Below are 15,328 nucleotides of genomic sequence, written 5' to 3'. Positions count from 1 at the left end.
CGAGGCAATGCACAGAAGGGAATTATCGGATGAAGAGCTGGCCGAAGCTATTTCGGAGTTCTGCACGAATCCAGAGTCAGCTAGGTCAAGAGGATCAGCTCATGTGGCTAGTATGGAAAATACTCCCAGGTCTGGGAAGGGAATGAAAACTGATGAAGGAAATGATCCCTTGCCCCAGGAAACAAGCACTCCCACGAAAGAATTGAAGACGCTTCCACCAGGACTCAAGTATGCTTATCTGGAAGAAAATGAGACTTTCCCGATCATCGTCAACAGCAACTTGACCGAGGAACAGGAAAGAGATCTACTCGAGGTTATCAGAAGAAACAAGAAGACAATAGGATGGACTCTCTCAAACCTAGTAGGGATCAGTCCAGATCTTTGCATGCATCACATCAGGTTGGAGGAAGGTGTTAGGGCCTACAGAGATCCCCAACGCAAGCTAAATCCCAACATGAGGGATGAAGTTCTGAAGGAAGTTTTGAAGCTGCTTTCGCTGGGTATCATTTACTCTATCCCAGATAGTGAATGGGTCAGCCCGGTTCATATGGTGCCTAAGAAGTCAGGGATACATGTAGTTAAGAATGAATTGGCGCCGACTCGACTTGTCACTGGGTGGAGGATGTGCATCGATTATAGGAAACTGAATGAAGCAACCAAGAAAGATCATTTTCCTTTACCTTTCATTGATCAGATGCTAGAGAGGTTGGCTGGAAAATAATATTTTTGTTTCCTTGACGGATATAGTGGATACTTCCAGATTTATGTAGATCTCGAAGATTAAGAGAAGACTACTTTTACTTGCCCTTTTGACACGTACGCTTATAGAAGGATGCCGTTTGGACTGTGCAATGCACCATGCACTTTTCAATGGTGCATGATGAGCATCTTCTCGGATCTGCTGGAGGATTGTATCGATATTTTCATGGATGATTTCACCGTATATGGGAACTCTTTCGATTCCTGTTTAGCAAGTTTGGACGTAGTATTGAGGAGATGTCGGGAGAAGAATTTAGTCCTCAACTTTGAAAAATGTCACTTCATGGTACCCAGGGAATCGTCCTGGGGCATGTAGTCTATTTAATTGCCTACTATATCTAAAACATGAGAGTGATCAATTGCTAACTTTGCTAACTCATCATTTAATTGCTAACTACAATTAATTTAAGACCATAGGATTTTAGAAATCTTGTGGTCTACAATTTTCCACGTTTAATTTTTATTTTTATTAATTAAATCGAAAAGATAAAAAAAACTACCAAATTAGGGTTTTGGATGAAAATGTTAATATAGTGTTTCAAAAATATCAACACAATACTTTGGGAATGTCAACACAATGCTTTGAGAATGTTAACACATTGCTTATATTGACACTCTACATGTATTGTATTAGCATATTTTATAAACTATATTGACATTTATTGCTGTATAAAAAAACTGAAAATTTTCAATTTTTTTTCAAATTTTGACATCAGAACATATGCAAGTGAGATCTCGTTATAATCCTTATGAAATTATCTTTAATTTGATATATGTTGTGCGAAAACATAATTTAAATCGAGAAAGTTATATGCGTTTTAAAGTTATGCGATATTTTTCAAAAGTTAGTTATAACTAATTTGTTGTAAATTGACATTAATACCCTTATTGACTTTTTTTTGTTGATCATATTGACCTTCCAGGGTTGATGATCTAGGCCCTTGATTTGAATATCTAATGACTATTATTTAATTATAGTTATCAATTAAATATTGAGTTAGCAATATAACATTCCCAATCTAAAACATTAGTTATATTTAAAACTAAACTTATTTACAACTTTTACCAGCATTGAAACACTAATAATAATGGGGTCATTATCTACTAACACTACTTTAACTACCTTTCTCTTCTTCTTTCTTACTTTACCAATTTTGTCTTAATTCCTGTGTCATATGTCCATATTTTTATGGGACGGGAGAAGTACAACTAAGCATAAAAAAGAATAAGTTATCCATTCCATATTAATAGAGTCTTATTCCTTACTGAGACGTTCCGACATAATAAATTGATTTCTATATTTGTTAAAAAGCAATACACACTCTCTCTCATACACTTTTTTTTATGTCTCCTACTCTATTCCATCTTCATCTTCATCTTCATCTTCATCTCTACTTTATTCTTTCCACTTCATATACTCCATCCGTCCACGAAAAATAGACAAGATTGTGAATGACACGGATTTTAATATATAACTAGTGTTAAACATATTTGAAATGGAATCAAGACAAACACAATTATTTGGACAACGATAAATAGACTATATTAAGTGTTGACACTTTTGAGAAATATGTTTAAAACAATCCTTCATATTTCTCTACTAAAAATAATGTAAATCACACTTTTAACAAAATAATAAATCGATAACTCATAATATTCAAAACGTCAAAATTATGACCATAAAAAAATTTAAATGATAAACTACACAAAAACATGACATTAATTGGTTGAATTAACACTATTATATTAATGAATAATGATAGGCATTTTGAACATTGGAACGTTTGTATATATTTATTGCACTTTTAAACGTGGCTTGTTGGAACATGAAACATCTATACTATTTTTTATGCTATTTTACAATTCTCAATACTGCAAATTTTCTTTTTGTAAAATATACTTAATATAATACTATATATTTTACTCAGCATGATCACCTATAGATAAGATAATTAGATTCTCAATATAAAATCAGTTGTATCCATTAACAATTAAGTGCTAAATCCTAACTTCAACAATAGTAGTATTATTAGTAAACCAAAATTTGGTAGCAGACTATTTTATTTTGTTTGAACAACTAATTATTTGATCAACTCGATTTTGATAGGTTTAATTATCTCACTGCAAATATACATATTATGCACCACTTATTAATTCATCATAAGTGATAAAATATTTGTGACACCACTTAATATAATTATAGCGCCAGTGACACTATAAATATACAAAAATAATAAATTGTGTAAAGATAAAGATAAATATTATGCATGTTTCAAGTTAAGGATGTTACAATTCTTCCATCTCTAAGAATTGTAAAAAATATTAGGATAACATTCTTGAACCATATACACGCGATCTAACTATTGTAATAAAAAATAACAACAACAAATGAAACGGAAATTACAATCAAAATTATAAAATAAACCGAACTATAAATCTAGTCGAGAAAAACCCTCTTTCGCAAGATAAATTACATCATGGTTAGTGCTCTCAAATTGGCGTATTATCCCCGAAGATGAAACGACTTCCTCCTAACGCATATAAAATCTCAAACCCGCAAGACACCGATGAACTTGATGGAGCTCCAAAAATTGAGCAATACAATGTTCCTAAAATATACAATACAATGTTGAGAGCTTGAGAGAGAATGGACAATGCTTTTGTTGGTGTGTAATTCATCCAACTCTATGCCTTTTATAGTCACAAAATTAGGATATGAGAGATCATGGAATTAAAACATCATAAATTATAAAATTAAGAGAATAGAAGTTACAAATTTTGTTAAATGCTCATTATCTTATTTAAAGATTTGTAACTGCTTACTCATTGAAGTGCTCTAAAAATTAGTTAAAGAATTTAATAGTTTTTATTTATTACATTTACATTGCACAAAATAATTATTCAAACCCTCCCAAAATTCGCCTTTTATATATGTATAGATTGGAAAAGTAAGAGAGAGATAAGAAAAGTAAGAGAGAGGGAGGGAAAAAGATAGTGAAATGAGTACTAGTGGATTGTGGGGTACACATCTAAAATGATGTGTAAGCTTAGTATTGATTGAAAACTTTTCTTTTTGAACTTAGTCTATTTTTTGTGGACGAACCAAAATGATAAAATTTGTCTATATTTTTGTGAGCGGAGGAAGTATAAATAGTGTACCTATTTCTTAATCCCCGTGTTGAAAGGTATACCTATGTTAAAATGAAATAAGGGAGTAATATTTATAAATTTTTATCATAACAAACCAATTACTAATATTCCATTAATCCCATTCATAATGAGTAGTATTTCTTTTTTTAAACGCAAGATTTATTAATAGTATGTAATAATCCACTTATTAAATAAATAAAAAATGAAATAAAAATAGTGGTATTTTATTTTTAGAATAATACTCTACTAAGTGACATTTTTAAATTAGAACAAAAAGAGTACTATTATGCAATTATATAAAATAGAGGGACTTAGTGCCGTAAAGATGAATATGCTGCCGTGGTTAACCTACATTTTTTGTACTCCAAAACCCTCCCTCTTCACTACCCAAAACCCTGTTTCCAAATATCTCAGTCTCTACCTATACACATACAACACGCACTATCAATGGCTGCCTCTGCCAATTTCCTATCCTTAGCCCCACGCACCCTCTCTCTTCACCATTTCAACTCCTCCGCGGCTGCGGCCTCCCCTTCTCTTTTCACACTCTCTTCCATCAAAACCCTCCCCAAACTCGTTCTCGCGCTCTCTTCCGTCACTACCCGCTCTTCCAACTTTGTACCGAACGTCGCCTTCTTATCGGACGTGGAGGAGGAGGAGGAGGAGGGAACCCCCTACTTCCGTGGCACTGAGGCCGATGAGATTCCCGGTTTGAAGCTGTTTGTGGGCAATTTGCCGTTTTCTGTTGATAGTGCTGTGCTTGCCGGCTTGTTTCAACAAGCCGGAACTGTGGAGGCGGTTGATGTGAGTATATTTGCATTCGATGTGTTATTTTGCTATTCAATTTCATGTATTTCATTCTCGAATGCTCTGTTTCTTGGCGGTTACTTCTAAAAGACTCTAATTCTAAAGATGTATGTATTGTTGATTATAATTGAAATTAGGGTTTATATTGTAATTATAGGTATTGATATCAGGGCTATTGTAATTTGTTAACTGAGTTACCAAGTTTTTCAGGTTATCCTCGACAAAGCCACGAGCAGAAGTCGGGGTTTTGGTTTCGTGGTGATGTCTTCGGTTGAGGAAGCTGAAGCTGCAGTTGAGCAATTTAATGGATATGTAAGTTTTATCTTCTATACCTAACATGTATAGCCTACTTCAACATTCTATTCCTCACATTGTTTTGTTGATAATTTTGTGATGTCTTGGTTAACTCTTGTTTCATCATTTTTGTGAAATTTATGAATCTGTTTCAGGAAATTGAGGGCAGAGCTTTGCGTGTAAACTCTGGACCACCACCACCTAAAAGGGAAAGAAGCTCTTTTGGAAGAAGGGATAACTCCTTTGGAGGATCCAGGGGGCGGGAGCGATCAAGCTATGGAAACTCTTCATTCGAAGGACCTAGGGCGGGCCGCGAACGATCAAGTTATGGTAATACCAACAAGGTTTTTGTGGGTAACCTTTCATTTGATGTGGACGACTTTGCTCTCGAGTCTGTGTTTAGTGAACACGGAAATGTTCAGGATGCAAGAGTGATTTGTGATAGAGATAATGGTAGATCAAGGGGATTCGGATTTGTAACCTACAGCTCGGCTGAAGAGGTCAACAAAGCCGTTGAGTCATTGGATGGCACAGTAAGTATTGAGTAGAGAATTTAATGGCTTTATGGATGCAAGCTTTCGTGGCTGGGTTGTCTGTCTTCTTTCTTTTGTGCATTCCCAATATTGATTCCTTGAGGCTTGAAATTTTTATGACTTACATATATTTTTTTAGTATAAGAGTCTACATGCCACATACAGTATTGCAATATTCTTCATTTGTTATCAGTAGTTTCAATTACTTAATTTCATCAAATGAGCATGACATATTTGTGTTTTTATTAGTTCTTATGAACTACAGTAATTATTTTGGTCAATTGACAAATCTGCAAAATTTGTTCCTGGCAGGAGCTGGAGGGTCGACCTATTCGAGTCAGTCCTGCTGAAGACCGTCGTTAAAATTTAAAACTGAAAACAATTTTGATCCTGCGAACTATTGGTCATGGTATATATCTAACCTAATTTTACTTTTGCTACGGTCTCATGTATTGATGTGCTTTTAAATCCTTATATATTAAAATGTACTCAATTTATATAGCTTTCTTCATAGTTATCGAGTCCATATCTTATGCTAGTTTAAAGAAAAAAACCAGCGTCTTGTCTTGTAAGGGAATGCATGGAAGCTTACTACTTGTGTAATTTGTGTACAAGATATAGCGAGGTCGGTGGCCCAAGGTGATGTGGTGATATGAAGTGGAACTACTGGTGACTACACTCAAGTTGCAACCGAGTATTCAGCTTCTGCATCGTTGCAACTAGTGTGAATGTATGTTCGTTCCGAGTGTGATTGAAAGTATGTAATCCACTAGTTATTTTGTTTTAACAATGACGGTTTTTGGCACATGGCATTTGGTTGGAAAGAAATAGCAGGTGAGCTGTGAGCATTAATCACCACCCCTCACGCACCTTCTTTGTGAAACCATATACATCGGCTTTAGTGTACTTGTTTTATTGTTACATTCCATTTTGTGGGTTTGAATATGGTCTGCTGACTTGCTCATTTGTATAGCGCTGTTGTTCTGCTGTGTTATCCAATCTAGTGGTGGGGTGAAAAAGTATAATTTTGTATTTAATATATTAACTTTTATTAGATTCTAGGTTCAAGTTATCCTCACCTCACACATTATCACATCTCACACCCTAAATCATCATATAGTCAGTGCCGCTGACTCATCCCAGTCTTGCTCCCTGTACTTTTGATGATGCTTGTTTTGGCTTGACCCACAACGAGGTCTGCCACCTCAGTCCCAGCTCGACGCTAATTGTGTCCACGCTTGCCTCTGTCTCGCTGCTTCAATGGGTATCAATCACTTCAAAAGTTGAGTTTGATTTATTGTTGTTTTTACTTTGTACTAATTTGTATGTCTAGTACTAGTATTGAGTTGGGTTGTCATTAATTTTATTGACAGGATTGGGGCCTTGGGCCATTATATTTTTTGGTTTGTATAGAACCAAATGCCCTGGGTTGGGCTTGCCCGAAAGTTTCCACTGATGCCACGCCGCAGCCGACGCTCCTACCCTGGACCGCCGTGTCCTGCGTCATTCTGGCTAGAATTTCGAAGGATCAAGTATTCCTATTTGATAATATTTCAACTGAAATTATAAAATTATGCTTTAACTTTTGAAAAACATTACAACTTGAGATTTGAGATTATAAACATATGAACAGTAGCAAACTAGGTGACCTGAACTCGACTGAACTGTTATACTATTATGCAAGTAGATTACAACTATGTATCCGTGTTTTCTCATAAATTAAGAAACGATATACTTTTAAGCGCTTCAAATAAAAGTATTTCAAATTGAATCCGATTATGAACCTAAGAAGAATAAACTTTGCGATCACCGTGGCAGAACTTAGGTATTATGCCCATGGTCTGAAAACTTATGTTGAAGGTTCTGAAAGTGTTGAATTTAAGTATATAACAATGTCGATAGATTATTTCTTGGATAAAACTTATTAAGACAAACTTGCACAGTAAAATGGGGGATGATCGGATGAAATCTTACTTGTACCACATCCGTTCCGCAATAGGAGTCACATTTGGTGTAGGCACAAGTTTTAAGAAATGTAAAAAATAGTGGGTTGAAAAAGTTAATGGAATATGAAGTCTGATTTTATAATAAAATGTGAGTAGAGTGAGTTAGTTGAATGTATGACCTATTTACTATTTATGGTAAAAGTGAAATGTGACTCTTATTATGGGACAAATGGAGTATATAGTAAGAAAAGTGTAATATTTTTTGTTTGAAAATGAGTCTATTCATCGACGTTTTCAAGACATGACGATTTGTCGAAAACAATTATCTTCTATTCATCTAGCATTTCGTAAGAATTAGGAAAACATTGTATGCAAAATTTAATATTATTACTACGTTTTTAAATTTAAGCTTCGAATTGTTTAAGTTTCTAATTTGGTCACTAAGGAAGAAAGGCAAATAGAACAAACCCACAACGTACTATGCATAAGGCCATCCACAATAGGAACAGCCCAGCAATAGCCTAGCCACAAACTCCTCCTGCCACATTATCAACACTAAAAATCCTCCTGCCACATCATCAAAACAAGCAAATAGCCCAGTCATAGCCTAGCCACATCACTCAAAATTATATAAAACAAATAATTAACAATCAAACAAAAAACGGAATTAAATTTACGACACAGATACGAGAAAATTCAATAATATTATTAAAATTTAAAAAAGTACATTAATTAAAAAAATACATAATTAAAAAAAAAAACTAACGCCGTGCAGTCCTCCGCGCACATAACTCTTCAATTAAATCATTTCGGAGTTGAATATTAGCCTCCGTTTGGCGCATGTCGGCATGTGCTTTGAGGCGGTCGGCTTCATCGTGAGGTACCCCACTCCGTACGTTGGGGGCGGCCACGCCGTGGCTTGGACCGGCTTCATTATCGTCGTTGGTCCAACTAGTCAGTTGTACACCTTCATCTTCGACAATCATGTTGTGCATGATAATACAAGCGTACATTATATCAGCAATGCAGTCGACATGCCACAAACGCGTTGCACCCCTAACTGCCGCCCATCGAGACTGAAGCACACCAAATGCGCGTTCCATGTCCTTGCGCGCCGACTCCTGTCGTGCTGCAAAGTAGGCCTTCCTCTCATCTGATGCGCATCGGATCGTCTTCACAAAGACGGACCACCTAGGGTATATCACATCCGCCAAGTAATAGCCCATATCTTGCCGGTTGCCGTTGGCGACAAAACTGATGGCCGGACCGACACCCTGGCACTGCTCGTTGAAAAGTGGCGACGAGTTGAGGACGTTGAGGTCGTTGTTCGAACCGGATATCCCAAATTACGCATGCCAAATCCACAGCCGGTAATCAGCTACGACCTCGAGGATCATCGTGGGATTCTTTCTCTAGTAGTCGGTCGTGTAGAACCCCTTCCAGGAAGAGGGACAGTTCTTCCACTCCCAATGCATTCAATCTATGCTGCCTAACATCCCCGGGAACCCATGCTGTTCCCCGTGCATCCGCTAAAGATCCTGGCAGTCTTCGGGGTAGGGCTTCGAAGGTACTGATCACTGAATATTTCAATCACGCCCAGACAAAAATACTTCATACATTCAAAGGCAGTCTTCTCACCGATGTGGAGGTACTCGTCCCACATGTTTGCCGCGCCTCCGTAGGCCAACTGCCGGATTGCCGCAGTACACTTTTGAATAGGTGTGTGGCCGGGTCTGCCAGTCGCATCGTGCCTGAAGCGGAAATACAGATATCGATGCTCCAAAGCGTTAACAATACGCATAAACAGGGCCCTGCTCATCCTAAAACGGCGCCTGAAATGGTTGGCGTTGAACCGCGGCTCCTGTGCGAAGTAGTCTTCGTATAGGCGCTGATGTGCAGCTACGTGATCACGATCAATCACTTCTCGGTGGTGGACCACTGGGCGAGGTCGAGGTACCGCCGGCTGCAAGGCCCTCTGCATCCATCGATCAATCTCACGTTCGTATAGGCCTCTAGCGCTTCGTTCATTATACGATCGTACTCCTCAGCATCCCCACCACTACCACCACTACTACCACCGGCGTTACTCATTTCTCGGTGTTGATCTTGTACAGAAATTAAGATAGAGAGAGTACTCGTTAAAGCAAGTGGTGCGAATGAAAATGACGTGCAAAACACATATATATAGTGTTTCGAAAATAAAAAAAATTAAAAAATCGGCTAGGCGATGCGCTAGGCGATCCGAACGCTGCAATAGTGCCGAGCGGATCGCCCAGCGCCCCGAAATCGCCTAGCGCTAGACGGTTTTTTATTCCGAAATTGGCTAGGCGGTTGCAATGGACCGCCTAGAGCCGGCGCTCGGCTAGGCGGTGCGCTAGGCGCCATTGCAGATGACCTAATGATGATATAGAGTTTGGTGGATATGATCATCTGGAATTTACAGATAGTATAGTTTGACAATTTAGACACCGGATTTCTTTTTCTGAACCTTGATTGATTAATGATTATTAAGGAGGTTAGAACGACAGTTAAGCAAGTCCCCCACCCATAAATTGGGTCCTTCATAATTTGCCTTTTCTTTTTTATTCAATTGATTCCAAATTTTACACTACCTCCTAGCTTAAGCTAACCTAAAAACCAAAAGAAAAGTTGAAGCCCCGGCCATTTACGATAGAGTACGAACTTATACTTATGACCCAACTAACCAATTGGAAATCTACAAGCACGCGACAAATACGCATAAAAATAATTACATATACTTGAGGAGTGGTATATTATTTTTGGTTTGTTCATAAACTATTATGCATCCGTAGAAGTGATTTTGTAACGTGCTTTTGGCAGAAAACAGGAAAAAATAGTTATGGACAAAAAGTTTTCGGCAAGTTTATATATGAAAGTGGTCTTTAGTCCTTATTTTTGTTAATTTACTGCTTTTTACATTTTCTTGATTTTTATGTATGCCTTATTTGGACAATATATCTAACTCGATATTTTTAAACAATTTAAACTCGACAAATACTTTGGTACGTGGGCGTTTCATGTGCACATTTATTGCGCAATATGATAGTATTAACTATTAATTGTGTTGATCATGTATGTGCTAATTGAATAAGTTCTAAAGGCCAGGTGATGATTAGTTATCTGGTTGGAGCGCTTAATTAAGAGACCTCTTCTTTCTTTAAACATAAAATAAATTAATAAGTCAAACTTCACTAAATGAAAGTAAGTAGGAGCTTGAAATTTTGGACAGCTCTAATTTTTTTCACATTGGTGTGGATTGAGAATCTTGAATCAACAACTTCAACAAAAAGAAAAGAGAATTGAATCAATTTATAGCGAATGGTGAGTCATGACTCATAAACATGTTGAAAGTGTTCATTATTAGAAATGATTTTCACTTCACTTTTGACTTTCAACCAAAACAAAATAAACTAACACCGGAAAAATAAGTCGCATGATTTTCTCACTGTCAAGATTTGCCTCGAGCATTGACGGAGCTAAGATTTTGATGTTTAGGGTCAAATTAAGAGTAATTTTTGGCGTAGCGTTGCCAGAAACTAGAAAGATGACTCATTCTAGAAGTTGTGGCCTAACACACACACAAAAAAAAGATTGAAATGGTAACGTGACGGATGTGAGGGATGGCTAGAGAGATCTCATTGCGGATGACCTAATGCACAAGAAGAAATGGGGTTGAGAATTGGGAGATTGTTTGATCAATTGAAGGGGTAACATAGTAAACTTGTGAACGACAAGTTGCTAAAGTAGAGCCATCCCATCCCAAAGTTGGACAATTTAATCAAGAAAGGGCCACCACACATATTCCTTATATTTTGTAAAACCAGAAAGCATCAGCAACCGTTTGTGGGCCCCCATTTGTAATCTGCCTTACCTTTGTGTTCTAATTGTTTCAGATATTAGTATGTATACATACATGGATGTGAGAATTGATAATTGACTTGTGTGGAGGTGTGATTAAGGCGATACCGAATACATTGCTGGCTATACAGTTTCAGTTGTCACATCTCCTATTTCATCATTTTCACCAAAAACATACTTAAATCCTTGGACGTGGATAAATCTAGATATGTTATAGTAATTTTTTAATGAAGAAAAGATGAATAGGCATGCAGTCTGATTAGAGCTATTTTTCATGAATGCGCATGCATGGCCGTCAATTTAGACTGTCATACAAAAAAAAAGGTTGCATTTACATAAATCCATACTTACACAGAATGGCATCATTTTGGCAGTACTTTATTTTTGACTAAATTCGATTAACCCAATTTACAAATAAAGATATTAATTAATAATAAAGAAGTAGTGGCACTGGTAGAAGAAATGGATAATTCATAATTCCAAAAGTGTCACAACAATGTTATACTACTATACAAAAATCAATTTAAATTTGTGGGCAGTATAGAGAATAAGAAGACTGTTCTAGCCTTATACTGTCGGCATAACCTTATTATATCATAATTCTTTTTGCTTTTGTAAGTTAGTAATTTTTAAAGCGGAACACAGTAGATGGATGCTACATTGACTTTGTGTTTGCAACTGTATTAACTACCATTTGCTGGAATTGATAGGTGGGGCATCCAATCTTTTTTCAAGCTTTAACTTTGATTAGGACTTAATCATATATTAATATAGCTATTGATGCGACGTCATTACTTGTTAATAATAATAATTTCTCCCAACCTTTTGAAGTAATTCTGTCAAGAAAAAAGCATCTTTTACTAATATTTTACAGAGACAAACTTAACCTACAAAGATGTTAATAGGATTCAAATATTCGACTTAAGTTTTCAGGATATCACTCTACTACTAGCATATGAATTATATACGTATCATCTAAATTACTTAATAATATTAGCATCCAATTATAAACACAGTGATCAAACTAGCAGATGCAAGATCTATATATATGTTTCACCCAACCTAATAAAAGAATGGTTAAATATTCTTTAAAATTAAATGAGGTTAAGAGAAGATGAATGCGTGTGTCGGGTGATTAGGAAAATTCTGAATCCAAAGAGATCCATCCAAATAAAACCACCGCCCTCTGACCCAACTGCTCAAAATCTCACAAAAAGCTCTTCCTTTTCCATCTCTAATGAAATCCCATCTTTTCCTCCAATCCCTTAACATTAGGCTTTTAATTAACACTCAACTCCATATATTATACTACACTTCCCACTTTTTGTCATTTTCTCACATTTTTTATTTTGTGAACGACGATTTCATGTAGTAGTAGAAATTAAAGAATGCAAAAATAAACACATAAGAGTGGAAAAAACTTTGCAATAATGTATTTATAGGACCGTTGAAATAGGAATTCTTTTGTGAAATTCCAAAATATTTTCAATAAATACTTCAGCACAAAATATTCCTCAAAGCAAAAAAAAGAATAGATTACACAACACTATTCTCAATTAAGTATCAATCCTTCTATTCGAATATTCTCCTAAATATGATGATTGTTTTTAATAAGAGCACCTACTTAATCATGGTAAATTTTGTCCACACTGGGAAATAAAATCTTTTCCATTTGTGTCACTTTCGGTTGAACACCAAAGAACAATATGTTTCTAATTTGTAAACAGCATGTGATATCTTTCCATGCATCAAAGTAGCTACCTAGCTAGAAAATCACTGTTTTTGACATGTAATGAATCGATCTCATTGATTTCAGGTGAAGATTTGGACCCAGTTCAAATTTGAATGTTATCCTCTTATGTCTTTCTTGCAATTTTGGAACACCATAATTTATGGTATTTCAATTAAATTCACTGCGTTTGACTAAGTATTAGATACTCTCTTCGTCCGCCATTTAAAGTCTTATTTTAACTCTGCGCGAGTTTTAAGAAATTATTTAGCTTTTGTGAAATGAAGAAACAAGTTATATTATGTTTATTTTATAATTGAATATGAGTGTGAGTTCCACTTGTCCAAAATGGAAAAATAAATAAATAAGACTTTAATTCGCGGACATACTAAAATGGTAAAATAAAATATTATTTTGCAGATCGAGATAGTATCTTATTTAGCAATATGACATATGTGCTTGCGTATTTAAATGTATATGAAATGTAATTATATTAAATTTAAATCCGCATCACAATAGATATGAATCTGAGAGTTGAAGCACTAACTACTTGTTCAAGCATTAACTGTAAGCCAACCAAACTACTCATATCAATTGTAATTCCATAGTTGCACTAATACCTGTTTGAAGTGAAATTTGAATGTAGCATACCTATTTAATTATAAATTTAGAATAGATAGGTAGATACAGTGCTCTTACTTTTTTTTAATATATGGAGTATATATTTAGCTAATACTCCATCGGTCCAATAAAAATAGATTTTAATCTATAATTAATAAAGAGATGTGAGTGCAATGAGTGAATAGAATGTTGAATGTAGTTAACATTTATTGTAAAAAAATGAACTGAAATTCCTTGCAGGCTAAAATGGTAAAGCGAGACTTGTAATCATAGAAAGAGAGAGTAGCCAAATGATAGGTTAATAAGTATATTGGTTTAAAATGAAAATTTCGGAGGGAATGACAAAAAAGTCATACTTGTGCTACACTTTATGAGACCAGTTGTTGTAAAAAAAGAAGAACTTTGGAAAAGTCGAACACATATTTTAGGTGGGGTAATGAGGCACATGTCATGCTATAGCCTAATGGTTAAAATTAGAGTGGTCAAGATGGAGCCATGAGTTCCAGATAAAAAAGCATCGGTGTCGGTTGATACGATGAAAGACCAGCCGGAGCGGCGAAGCGGTGGAGGTGCTGCGGACAGGAGAACAAAATATATATCCAAATATTGTACTCCATTTTTGAGGAAAACAATAGTCCTATCTATATATACTTATTTAGACCCTATGTGGTTCGACTGCATTCTAGAAAAGAACTGAAAAAAATACAGTTTATAATTCTTGCCCGACTCTAATAAGTCGTAAATACGGCAAGACGGTTGGGCTTGTCGTCGGCCTCTTCTCTGTGCGATGGGGCGATTATCAATGGTTGTGAACAATTATGAAAATAGCAACCATAATAGGAGTATAATGTTTCCATGCACATAAACAAAGAGATACACATCAATTTAGCTCTACTCTGATGCCATATAGAAATGGACCACTCACTCTACTCTCCTCACAAGGGCTTATACTGAAGAAGAGTTATTCAAGAATATATAAATAAGTAAATTAATTGATTTTATGTATTTAGATGGAATACTTGAGGCACTAAGTTGGCTTCGCGTATAGACGTAGGACAAGAATGAGAATTTTCAACAATAGTGTGGCGCATCGGATTCCTTTGGTAGATATGGGCAGAGCAGTAATTAATTAGTTGGTTTTGAAGAATATGAAAGAGTAATTATGGTTTGGAAGTAGGTTAATGATGAAGAAATTGGTATAGTGGAATATATATGTTAGAATCCACATAGATAATTATACTAGTATTAGTCTGATCAACAAATAAAATAGTATGTGGAGTGAATGAGCATGCAAAAAAGCACTCAAATGCTCAGTCAAAATTCTCACACACATACACACTTAGAAAACGCAATTCTTACTCTCTAATGCAATAGCTATCATTGGAATTTGCAATCTGTCCATCTAGGTTTGTTTCCCATTTGTCCATAAAAATGGATAACATTGCCGATCCTACAAAATGGGAAGGATTCTTCCACAACTCTACATTTGACTTTGGTTGTATGAGCGATTAAACACGCATGCGCATTGCCAATATAAATTTTCCACAACAATAAATTTTACCTACTACAACAATGTATTCTCCATTCCTTAAAAGAATCAGGAATTCAGG

General features: G+C 35.7%; 1 protein-coding gene across 1 annotated transcript; it reads left to right on the top strand.

Moving 5' to 3' along the window:
* The first annotated feature begins 4,256 nt into the window (after window positions 1-4,256).
* On the top strand, window positions 4,257-6,507 carry LOC121799067 (29 kDa ribonucleoprotein A, chloroplastic-like). The gene is made up of 5 exons (XM_042198394.1): window positions 4,257-4,713; window positions 4,927-5,028; window positions 5,166-5,543; window positions 5,856-5,952; window positions 6,159-6,507. The coding sequence occupies exons 1-4, from the start codon at window positions 4,357-4,359 to the stop codon at window positions 5,904-5,906; spliced, it is 888 nt and encodes a 295-aa protein (XP_042054328.1). The 5' UTR covers window positions 4,257-4,356; the 3' UTR covers window positions 5,907-5,952; window positions 6,159-6,507.
* Window positions 6,508-15,328: the final 8,821 nt, after the last annotated feature.

This window comes from Salvia splendens, chromosome 1 (assembly GCF_004379255.2).
Source record: "Salvia splendens isolate huo1 chromosome 1, SspV2, whole genome shotgun sequence".
Taxonomy (NCBI): Eukaryota; Viridiplantae; Streptophyta; class Magnoliopsida; order Lamiales; family Lamiaceae; genus Salvia; species Salvia splendens.
The sequence above is the reverse complement of the archived record's forward strand: the minus strand, read 5'-3'. Positions and strand labels throughout refer to the sequence as shown.

Excerpts from the sequence above, each read along its gene's own strand:
- LOC121799067 (XM_042198394.1), top strand. The coding sequence starts at position 4,357 with ATGGCTGCCTCTGCCAATTTCCTATCCTTAGCCCCACGCACCCTCTCT. Across the intron at positions 5,029-5,165 it reads TTGAGCAATTTAATGGATAT|GAAATTGAGGGCAGAGCTTT; the intron begins GTAAGTTTTATC and ends AATCTGTTTCAG. Across the intron at positions 5,544-5,855 it reads TTGAGTCATTGGATGGCACA|GAGCTGGAGGGTCGACCTAT; the intron begins GTAAGTATTGAG and ends TGTTCCTGGCAG.